The sequence below is a fragment of the Coregonus lavaretus genome (genome assembly GCF_964263955.1).
Source record: "Coregonus lavaretus genome assembly, chromosome: 11".
NCBI lineage: Eukaryota > Metazoa > Chordata > Actinopteri > Salmoniformes > Salmonidae > Coregonus > Coregonus lavaretus.
The window spans coordinates 24,062,169-24,074,787 of NC_139998.1; the positions used below are offsets into that span (position 1 = coordinate 24,062,169).

Consider the following 12,619-nt stretch of genomic DNA (forward strand, 5'->3'; position numbering starts at 1 on the left):
AATCAAAAGTTAAATCTAGAATTGGATTCCTATTTCGCAACAAAGCCTCCTTCACTCATGCTGCCGAACATGCCCTCGTAGAACTGACTATCCTACCGATCCTTGACTTCGGCGATGTCATTTACAAAATAGCCTCCAACACCCTACTCAGCAAATTGGATGTAGTCTATCACAGTGCCATCCGTTTTGTCACCAAAGCCCCATATACTACCCACCATTGTGACCTGTACGCTCTTGTTGGCTGGCCCTCACTACATATTAGTCGCCAAACCCACTGGCTCCAGGTCATCTATAAATCACTGCTAGGCTAATCCCCGTCTTATCTTAGCTCACTGGTCACCATAGCAACACCCACCCGTATTCTGCGCTCCAGCAGGTATATCTCACTGGTCATCCCCAAAGCCAACACCTCCTTTGGCTGCCATTCCTTCCAGTTCTCTGCTGCCTATGACTGGAACGAACTGCAAAAATGTCTGAAGCTGGAGACACTTATCTCCCTCACTAACTTTAAGCATCAGTTGTCAGAGCAGCTTACCGATCACTGCACCTGTACACAGCCTTTCTGAAATTACCCCACCCAACTACCTCATCCCCATATTGTTATTTATTATGCACCCCAGTATCTCTATTTGCACATATAATACATTCCAGTATTATACGAAATTGTAACTATTTTGCACTATGGCCTATTTATTGCCTTACCTCCATAACTTACTACATTCGCACACACTGTATATATTTTTTCGGTTGTATTTTTGACTTTGTTTTGTTTACCCCATATGTAACTCTGTGTAGTTGTTTTTATCGCACTGCTTTGCTGTATCTTGGCCAGGTCGCAGTTGTAAATGTGAACTTGTTCTCAACTGGCTTACCTGGTTAAATAAAGGTGAAATAGAAAAATTAAATAAAATAGCAATTGGATCTTAAATGCTATTTGCCGTTTGATTCTAGATATGGTTGGATCAGCAACGGAAACACCACCATCCTCAGACAAAAGGCCCACGTTAACTGTGCCAACAACATGACTGGAGTCTTCTACCATCATGCGAATGCAGACCAACCCTTTGATGCCTTCTGTTTCAATGCATCAGGTGAGTTTCTATTTACATATTGACCAGGGCCCGGTTTCCCAAAAGTATGTTAAGGCTAAGATAATTGTTAGAACCTTTGTAGGAGCACCGTTAAATCTCAGAGCTGTTTCCCAAAACTATTGTTACTAAAGTTGAACTTGAAAATGGTCATTAATTACCGACTGTGTTACAAACCCCGTGCCTTTAAACGTCTAGGGTGGATGGACAAGAGACCCGTAACATAATTAATGCAAATTAGAATCGTGACATGGAACAGTGAGAACAAAAACTACACGACAACCATAAACTACCGTCAAACATAAAATGTTTATTTTTGAACACACAGTAAAGGTTTGGGAAAAAGGGCTGAGCAGGACCCAAGAAATGAAACAATAGTGTAAAAAAAACCTAAACAGATCTTGCCTGCCTCAAGAACCGCTAAGCTACTGCTAATCATACAAAAATTACAGTGGGTGGTCCGCTCAGGTCTAACTAGTGTTTTTAGACAGTTTTCTTCCTACGGGTAATGTATGCCCAAGGGCAACTTGCTTAAATTCCCCTTTTCCCAGAAACACACAACAAAGTTACCAAACAGAGTAACCAGCAAATGAGTGAGTACACAAAACACAGGACACCACAGTATCCATACTCACATACGGAAAATAGTCTCTCTCTACAAACACAACTGACTGGCTTTTAAACAATGGGATGTGTGATTGAAAAACCAGAAACAGGTGGTGCAATGCAGAGGAATGTCCACTGATTGGTCCACCTCAGCAATCAGCAGACACCCCAACGACCACCAATCAGGAACATACAGGACACCTGTGATTAGGGCAGAAGGAGAGGAAAAACACAAACAGACACAGGATACCTGTATCCGTGACAGACTGCCTCAGACCACTCATAGAACAGCGCGTCAAGAGATGCATTTTTGCCCTTCATTTTAATGACATATAAAGCTGGTCTTCTTTTTAAACAATCCTTATTAAGAGCTGTAATTTTATTTTAAGAAACTGCAGATTATCAGATTTTTTTTCTGTTTTGTCCTCCGTTATGTGAGTGATTTATACACAGAAGTTCTCCGCAAAACATAGAATCAAGATGTTTATCTGTCTCTGTTAATGCTGATAACTTCAGAACGAAGTTGACTAGGCTTACAAATACAAAGTTGCCAATGTCTTTGCAATTGTTACAAACAAGTGAAGGATACAAATATGCTTCAAATGAAAACTGAGATGACTGCATTAAAATATAAATACATTATAGGATACATTGTCCGTAGGCCTATATATTTAACTAATATTAAAATCTATTTCATGTTCAACTGAGTTCTATTTTGCTAATTGTAGGCTACTGTCTGTAATTTTTCCTCAATATGTTTCATGATGTGTAACAAAATGTGCGGAATGATGTGCCAAATTTGTGATTTAGTGCATTTTTTAAGGTAAGCATAAGAAAAAGCAGCAATATTTGCACCCATATAGGTGATAATATTTCTCTAGGAGCTGATCCATCGTCAGTATTGTGGAATAATTCTAATGTTAAGGTGGATTTTAATGTAGAAAGCTGATCCAAAATTAGTGCTGCCTTTCTTCCGATCTATCAGTATCGACACATGCACCAACGACCACTTAGTGAAAGTTCTCCCTACGTGGTGATTTGGGAAATGCATGTGAGTTATTCGGACGTTACTGGAATGCACTTGTAAGCATAAGTTCCATCGCTATCCGGAAACCGGCCTAGATTTGGCATAATGATCCGTAAAAAACACACATAAATCTTAATGACTCTTGCCATCCTCGACGTTCTTCGAACTTGGACTGTAACATATGCTGAAGACAATTACATATTTATGGTTTGTTTCTGATCCCTGATCCCAACCTCTGTTTTTGACAGATTTGGCTGACAAGAACTGTGATGCGGCCATCAACCCTGAATCAACAGGACCAGAGAGTGTTCAGGTGACAGATGGAGACCTTGCTTCAGATGCTGCAGGTCAGTCCTGTCTTTTTCACCATCCACATCATCAACACCACAATCAATAGAATCATCAAAATCATAACATTTTCTGTCTCCTCTGTATTTCATACATTATGCCATTCCGCGGCTTCACTTTGATTTGATTTATTAGGATCCCCATTAGCCGATGCCAATGGCGACAGCTAGTCTTACTGGGGTCCGACACATAACGAAAAATACATTACAGACAAAATACTTTACAATTTAACATGTAATGTGTGTGTGCATCTATCAATTACACATACTGTACATGTCAGTACATACCAGTGGCGGCTCCTGAAAAAATTCTCAGGGGGGGCAATTTTTCTGATGATTTAGGTGACCTACACACATTTTAAAAAAGATATGTCCAGCAACAACATGAAGACAGGGGCAGCATATAAGTCAATACCAGAAGCATTTATTGACTGATCTCAAAAGTGTTGGCTTACCAGGGTTGGTGGAGCCCTCAGTTTCATCTTTGCCTCGCAAAGCTAACTCAAACACTCCGCAAAACTTCACACACTGGATTAGCCGGCTGAGGATGTGGCGGTTCTTGCTAATGTCGTAGTAAATATATTTGTTATAGTGAATATGGAATATGATATGTTGAGTAAAATGTTGTGCTAAGATCTATTTAGGTCAGGAGCTGGTTATAAGTTCTGTTCCTATCCAATAACAATGGACAAAAGGGTCCTATCTTGTCAGCCTTGTCAGTTTCAGTTCTCCAGTAAACTTGTGATTATCAACACTAACCTCATCGTTGTGGCGGCGGACAGCTAGCCTGTATCCCTCATCCAGTTGAGTGGGAATGTTCACTCTCCCCAAAGCAGACAATCTCAAACAGGTATCCATGTGGGTCTTTGACAGCTCATGTTTCTTAATCTTTCCTAAAAGATGGTGCATGTCCGTTACACACCAGTCGCTATCCAAGCGGTGCTGTCTGCCGTGCCGCCTTCAGGGTGAAAGAGTAAGCAGGGGGTAGCAGAAGACTGCATTAGCTACATCGCAGCCTGCTAGCCAGGTTTTTCGTTCGTACCAATTTTTGGAAAATCCTCGGGTGTAGGACTTCCCCCCTTTAGTAGAAACCTGTTGAATTATTAAATTTGGTCTGGGAGGTCCTAATTGTTTCGTTGCCAATTTATCTTCATTTGTTCGCCGACAAAAAGGAACTTCTTTCAAAGACACAATCGAGTTGCACTGAAGCCTAGCCATTTTGACAGTAATAGTGAATTGATTGACGCTGCTACCCGCTCTTTTCTTAGTTACGTTCATGGTTATGTTACGTATGACGAAAGCGCGTAAGTGCAAGCCCTCAGAAACCCATAGAGATTGTATTGAAAGCTCTGATATTTGAAAAAAATAGATTTTACATGGGAGTCTATGACAGACTTCTGGGCGATTTTCAACCTGACTGAAATCGCCCCAAAAGGGGGGGGGGGGGGGCATTTGAAGCACGACTTTAGCCTGATTGGACATTTAGTGGCACTGTGGCAGATCAGACGTCTAGATTACAACACTGATAACTACTGTTGCCGTGATATAATTGATTAGAAAAAAAATCCCTTCCTTTTCCCGTTTGGCAGTGCGTCGCCCATATCGCCCTATTGAACACACCGCCCCTGGTACATACACACAACAAGTAGCTCACATGGGTTAGAGGCATTGTGCCATGAGGTGTTGCTTTATTTGTTTTTTGAAACCAGGTTTGCTGTTCACTTGCGCTATATACGATGGAAGGGAGTTCCATGCACTCATGGCTCTGTATAATACTGTATGTTTCCTTGAATGTGTTCTGGACCTGGGGACTGTGAATAGACCCCTGGTGGCATGTCTGGTGGGGTAAGTGTGTGTGTCAGTGCTGTGTGTCAGTTGACTATTCAAACAATTTGGAATTTCCAACACATTAATATTTCTTATAAAAACAAGTGACGCAGTCAGTCTTTCCTCAACTCTTAGCCAAGAGCGACTGGCATGCATAGTATTAATATGTTAGCCCTTTGATTACAATGAAGAGCTCGACGTGTCACTCTTTTCTGGGCCAGCTGCAGCTTAACTAGGTCTTTCTTTGCAGCACTTGACAATATGACAGGACAATAATCAAGATAAGATCCAACTAGAGCCTGCAGGACTTTGTGGAGTGTGGTGTCAAAAAAGCAGAGCATCTCTTTATTACAGACAGACCTCTCCCCATCTTTACAACCATTGAATCTATATGTTTTGACCATGACATTTTACAGTATAAGGTAACACCAAGTAATTTAGTCTCCTCAGCTTGTTCAACAGCCACACCATTCATTACCAGATTCAGCTGATGTCTAGAACTTAGGGAATGATTTGTACCAAATACAATGCTCTTAGTTTTAGAGATGTTCAGGACCAGTTTATTATTTGCCACCCCATTCCAAAACAGACTTCAACTCTTTGTAAAGGGTTTCAGTTACTTCCTTAGCTGTGGTTGCTGATGCGTATATGGTTGAATCATCAGCATACATGGACACACACGCTTTGTTTAATGCCAGTGGCAGTTCATTGATAAAAATAGAAAAGATTAGAGGACCTAGAGAGCTGCCCTGCGGTACACCACACTTGTTTGACATTAGAGAAACTTGCGTTAAAGAAAACCCTCTGAGATCTATTAGATAGATAGCTCTGAATCCACGATATGGCAGAGGTTGAAAAGCCATAACACATACAGTGCATTCGGAAAGTATTTAGGCCCCTTGACTTTTTCCACATTTTGTTACGTTACAGCCTTATTCTAAAATGGATTACATTACAGGTATCGTTACTATTAATCAAGTATGACAATTGGATTATTTTTCCACCACTGTGTACTGTACATGTCTTCACATGTTCCTCTTATCTACTGTAGGACGGAGGAGTTCCATGGAGCAAAGTTCAACTATGGGACATTACACATTTACCACACACTGTACTGGATGTCACTGTCATATGTAGTGTACATATGACGAAGGTCATACAAACGTATTACACAATAGAAGCTCAGTCTTGAAAGGTAAAAAGGGAAATAGATATGATTCCTATCTCAACATATTTTATATGATATGACTAATTGGTAATGGGATCTTCAATGTCTTCATTTTCTACAGAAACATTACAGTAAATTATGTCATGGGTGACATAATGGCTGTCAAAAGATAGCCGTGATATCCCTTATCACTGTGATGATATCCACTGGGACAGTGTCACAGGCCAGGCAGACTTGTCAGACACAAACAAAAGTTATCAATCTCACACCTGATAGGCTATTTATCTCTATGTCAAGTACATGGCTGTCACTCTAGTCTCCACTCACTTCCTTCACTTCTCCATTCCTTTATGCTAATCACTGATCTATATGTGATTGGACAGGTGAAAGCATGGCTACCATCCCATTGCTTTCACCAATCCAACCTTGACAGATCTGGGATAACCTCATGGAACGAGTGAAAGAAGGATGTTTCTTGTTTTGTGAACAATTGTATGTCTAAAGTATCAGAACCAGACACCACAGCAGTGGTGAAGGACCAGGACCAGAGAAAGCCAGAGGCCACAGAGACAGCCCCAGAGGATGGAGCCCAGCCTGAGGCCCGCGTCAACCTCAAGCCTGACTCCCAGAACACCACCTCCGCCCCTGGGGAAGAGAGAGCCGAGAGCACCACTGAGTTACTGGAAGAAGTGGGCACAGCCCAGCCTGCACCCACAGAGGCCAGCTCAGAGGAGGCAGCAGCAGTGGCTGAGGGTGATGCTTCAGAGGGGGCAGCCACAGAGAGCCCTGCCGGGGAGGAAGAGCAGGCTGAGGGAGATGAGACCCAGGCAGCCAGCCCCACTAAGCAACCTGAGGTGGAGGTCAATGAGATGGAAATGAACACTGGGTCTGGGATGCTGCCTACTGGCTCAGAGGAGCAGGGGGCCTCTTCTATGGCACCACCTGTTAAAGAGCCAGAAGAACCACAGGGCCCGGCCAGCGAGGAGGATGTACAGGAGAACGAGGTGGAAGTAGAAGGTAAGGAAAGACTCTGTTTGTAACATACATAATATTACATACAGAATGCTGTTTTTTGCTTTGTTGTTCAGTTTGGTATCTTGAAGAAAATGATGACAATTTATTTAATTCAAAGAGCACACTTTAAAATACAAATACATTTCAAGTAAATCATCTCTCATGTCAGAACAGTAAAACATAAAATCTATAAAACACGTGTTTGTCATAGGATTGCTGTGACAGGATGACAGCTCACCACCACAAAGCTTCCCCTGAGCCTAAAAAAGCAGTGTGGTTTGTGTGAATACCTTGTTCCTCTTTAGACACCTGGTGACACCACAGAGAGAGAAATGTGGTGGGCTGTTGTTAGGAAGCCTAAACTAAAGACACACTCTATGTTTATATCCAATATCATGTTTAGCCTCCCATAAATATATTTTGCAGCCTTTTTTTTTTTACAAAAATAAAATCACCTTCAAAAACATTGACAAATCTCCATGATGAAACCTTTAATACTATAACATGAATCTATAATAAAACATTATCCTAAAAGTTGTACAACACTTTTAAAGATGTATCAACTGAACATCTTCAGTTGGACTGGACGGAACAGTCGTATCATTAATCAATGCCATGTAATAACTGGCAGAGTCCAGCCAGAATCACTAAAACACATCACTATATAATATCACTACTCTTCTCTGTCCATACTGTACTTCTGTACTGTTTCCAAGGCGACTCAAACATTTAGTGCTTTGAAGGTGATTCATTTAGTCATATGAATCTCTAAATATACATCTGCATGTGCGTCATTCTCCTCAAAACTTATGTCAAGACGCATTCTCATGCAATCTCTAATACAGTCTTCTCTGACTGTTAAAAGTTTATATTCAAAAAGTGAAGAGCATAACTAACACCATATTTACCTGTTAAAACTGAATGACCTTTTGACATTAAGAACTATCTCTAAAAATTTTGGGAAGTACTGTCTCTGAGAACTTGAGAAGGATTCTTGAAACAGATGACCTACCACACACACAAAACAAAGTTTGGTCCGACTCTGGAAAGTTAGAGAACTAACCTTGCCCCCTGGTGTTGGGGTGTAAAAAAGATTGTGGATTAAAACTCAGAACCCTCACTTCAATTTCCACTGATGTTTGTAGCTCACTATCTTTGTACATTTAGTGTTATATAAGACATCTGGTAATAGTTATAAAAGCTATATCCCACTTTATAGAAACATTTTCAAGTGCAAGGAATCATTTGCATTTGCATAGTCAGCTCTGGTTGCTGAAATAAGAAGCTAAAATCCAAAAGGTAAAGCTTTTATTTTGATTACACTCCGATTCACCACCATTCATGAAAACATACTCCACACAGACTTGAAAGTTTGTCGTTCTGTGTGTGTCCTCTGTGGAGTTTGTTTGAAGAGGGCTCCCCCTGTTGTTACCAGATGAGGGAGGAAGAGAGGAGCACTGCTACACTACTGACAGTGCCACAGAATGACTCTTCTTACAATTCTGCATCTGCACTGGTTCAAATTCGAAATGCTTTACATGACCTCTCTGCATAAATGGTTTAATATAAAACATTTATGGTACTGCTGTGCACCACTGAGCTATATACAGTGGGGAGAACAAGTATTTGATACACTGTCAATTTTGCAGGTTTTCCTACTTACAAAGCATGTAGAGGTCTGTAATTTTTATCATAGGTACACTTCAACTGTGAGAGACGGAATTTAAAACAAAAATCCAGAAAATCACATTGTATGATTTTTAAGTAATACATTTGCATTTAATTGCATGACATAAGTATTTGATCACCTACCAACCAGTAAGAATTCCGGCTCTCACAGACCTGTTAGTTTTTCTTTATGAAGCCCTCCTGTTCTCCACTCATTACCTGTATTAACTGCACCTGTTTGAACTCGTTACCTGTATAAAAGATACCTGTCCAAACACTCAATCAAACACACTCCAACCTCTCCACAATGGCCAAGACCAGAGAGCTGTGTAAGGACATCAGGGATTCAATTGTAGACCTGCACAAGGCTGGGATGGGCTACAGGACAATAGGCAAGCAGCTTGGTGAGAAGGCAACAACTGTTGGCGCAATTATTAGAAAATGGAAGAAGTTCAAGATGACGGTCAATCACCCTCGGTCTGGGGCTCCATGCAAGATCTCATCTCGTGGGGCATCAATGATCATGAGGAAGGTGAGGGATCAGCCCAGAATTACACGGCAGGACCTGGTCAATGACCTGAAGAGAGCTGGGACCACAGTCTCAAAGAAAACCATTAGTAACACACTATGCCGTCATGGATTAAAATCCTGCAGCGCACGCAAGGTCCCCCTGCTCAAGCCAGCGCATGGCCAGGCCCGTCTGAAGTTTGCCAATGACCATCTGGATGATCCAGAGAAGGAATGGGAGAAGGTCATGTGGTCTGATGAGACAAAAATAGAGCTTTTTGGTCTAAACTCCACTCGCCGTGTTTGGAGGAAGAAGAAGGATGAGTACAACCCCAAGAACACCATCCCAACCGTGAAGCATGGAGGTGGAAACATCATTCTTTGGGGATGCTTTTCTGCAAAGGGGACAGGACGACTGCACCGTATTGAGGGGAGGATGGATGGGGCCATGTATCGCGAGATCTTGGCCAACAACCTCCTTCCCTCAGTAAGAGCATTGAAGATGGGTCGTGGCTGGGTCTTCCAGCATGACAATGACCCGAAACACACAGCCAGGGCAACTAAGGAGTGGCTCCGTAAGAAGCATCTCAAGGTCCTGGAGTGGCCTAGCCAGTCTCCAGACCTGAACCCAATAGAAAATCTTTGGAGGGAGCTGAAAGTCCGTATTGCCCAGCGACAGCCCCGAAACCTGAAGGATCTGGAGAAGGTCTGTATGGAGGAGTGGGCCAAAATCCCTGCTGCAGTGTGTGCAAACCTGGTCAAGACCTACAGGAAACATATGATCTCTGTAATTGCAAACAAAGGTTTCTGTACCAAATATTAAGTTCTGCTTTTCTGATGTATCAAATACTTATGTCATGCAATAAAATGAAAATTAATTACTTAAAAATCATACAATGTGATTTTCTGGATTTTTAGATTCCGTCTCTCACAGTTGAAGTGTACCTATGATAAAAATTACAGACCTCTACATGCTTTGTAAGTAGGAAAACCTGCAAAATCGGCAGTGTATCAAATAATTGTTCTCCCCACTGTATTAGTCCTGAATAGTGAAACCCAGGTTGGGTTATAAAATAACATCTTCTGGCTCACTAGCTTTTATTATGTATCACATGATTGGATTCTTATTATATATTTTTTTCCTGTATTCTGAGACAGTTTATAAGTGGGAGAGAGGAAGACAGTAGGAAGGGTGGACATGGGGGTTGATCCGATAGAGGACGTAGGGCTATTTATATGGGGAATATCACCCCATTCACCCAAATTGTGCACTACTTTCCACCAGAGCCCTATGTGAGGAATAGGGTGGCATTGATTTACCCTATGAGAGAGAATCACAGCTAAACAATCACTACCTGTTCTGTGACTGGTTAAAGTTATGGGGAGTTTACTACATTGCTCTCTTTATTACACTTGGCACAATGTCACTTACTCAGCAATAATTCATAAATAACTTTATAATATTCCATGGGCAGATTCACGCAGGTGACCAAATTATACAAGATTTTACTTCTGGGTTACATAGATTAATCACTTTTCAATTAAATGTTGGCATTCACTCTCAGGTGCCAACTCTACCCCAAAGGAACAGTTCCGTGTTCCTTAGTATGTTCCGTGCATTCCACAGCTAAAACAAATCTGCCCTGTAGTAGCACATGATTCCTGGTCATCACATGATTATATTCATCACATGATTACTCCAGTTGGCATCTATGTGTAAACCATTTGTAAGGCATTAGAGATGTTTGTTTAACACTGTCTCTCCCTGTTATCCCCATAAAGCCTCTATGCAGACCATTCCTAATGGGAGGATGAATCCAGGTATGGGAGCAGCCCCTACTCCAGCTGGGCAGGAGAAAAGTAGCACACCCAGTGAGTGGCCCATAACCCCTAATAACGGTACAACATGGATGGGCATGCGGCCCGCGGCCCACCTTTTGAAGGCCCTCATATTACATTTTTTTTACTCAGTCTGGGTCTCAACTTACTGTTGCCAGTTTGAATAGTAGAACACACAAGGTGCAATTTCAAAATGTGGGTTGTGCATTAGCAGTTTTCCTCTTGTTATGTCGGTCACTGATAGTCACTCAATTAGCCCATGTCAGCTAAAATTGTTTAGATTGGTATTTTTTACATTGGTAAATTAGTCTAGCGGCCAGCTATCTAAACTTGTAGTTATTGAGGTCGAATTTCCGCCTGTGGGGCCCCCATTGATTTTGTTAGTCATTCTCACTCAGATATCATATTAAAAACTGCAAACATTTCTCTCCACCCTATGGCGAAATGTGTAGAATTGCAGGAAATTTGCTGCTCACTTTCCTCTCCGCCCATGATAAAATGAGTAATGGGGGGTTGGCGGGTTGGCGGGTTGCGGGTGGGGGTTGGCGGTGGCGGTGGCGGCACAACTGCGGCCCCTCATGATGAGTTCAGATCTTTTGTGACCCCCCACCCCCCCCATCAAAATTAACCATCCCTGCTCTACTAGTAGTAATAATAGTATTATTGTACATGACATTAGTGATCCGTGTAATACTTTTTTATGTCATTATAATGGATTATATGGTTTAATCGATTAATGGAAAATAATTCAATTTGTATAGCGCTTTTCAAAGCACTTTACATTGTGTAAGGGTACACATGAAGAGGTATTTGCTACACGTCATTCAACGTTTCTCATTATGTTCCTCTGTGCAGGTTGGCTGATCCTTTTGGGAGTGCTTGTGGCACTGGTTGCTATTCTGCTTGTGTGTGTTGTTGTGGTCAAGCGTAAGAGGTAGGTCTCACTTCACCAGTCCGACTTCTGGTCGAAAATTTATGAAGACTGTGTACATTTCTCTCTCTCTCTTTCTTTCTCTCTCTCTCTCTCTCTCTCTCTCTCTCTCTCTCTTTCTCTCTCTCTCTCTTCTCTCTCTTCTCTCTCTCTCTCCTCTCTCTCTCTCTCTCTCTCTCGCTCTCTTCTCCTGTTAGCTGGTAACAGCATCCTAATGTGTGCACTGCTCCCTCTCTCTGTCTGTTAGCTGTGCAGTCAGCAGCAGACCCTGATGATCACCAACAAGGATGGGAATGAGGGTAACCGGTGCGGCGGCGTCAGTGGCTAGCTCCCGCCCCAGGAGAAGAGAGCAGGTGATGGTGACCCTGATGAATAAAGAGAAGATCCAGGAAAACGGAAACACAGAGGAGTTCACCGCCATCACACTGGAGGAGTCCCCAGAGAAAGAACAGCTAGCGTGAGAGAGAGAGAGAGAGAGAGAGAGAGAGAGAGAGAGAGAGAGGGAGTGGAGGAGAGAGAGAGAGAGGAGAGGAGAGAGAGAGAGAGATGAGAAGTGGAAAGGTGGATGAGGGGGGAGAGTGAGAGAGGGAGTGGAAG

The 12,619-nt window shown here is 42.2% G+C and overlaps 1 protein-coding gene across 1 annotated transcript in view; it reads left to right on the forward strand.

Annotated features, from left to right (window-relative positions):
- Positions 1-12,483, forward strand: part of LOC311137046 (uncharacterized protein) — a gene marked incomplete at its 3' end in the record, with an annotated part of 50,147 nt that extends 37,664 nt beyond the window's left edge. The window contains exons 3-8 of the mRNA XM_084171356.1: positions 952-1,091; positions 2,970-3,068; positions 6,568-7,080; positions 11,035-11,124; positions 11,947-12,025; positions 12,309-12,483. Of these exons, the coding sequence (XP_084027482.1) occupies positions 952-1,091; positions 2,970-3,068; positions 6,568-7,080; positions 11,035-11,124; positions 11,947-12,025; positions 12,309-12,483 (1,096 nt within the window). The remainder of the gene's footprint in view (positions 1-951; positions 1,092-2,969; positions 3,069-6,567; positions 7,081-11,034; positions 11,125-11,946; positions 12,026-12,308) is intronic.
- Positions 12,484-12,619: the final 136 nt, after the last annotated feature.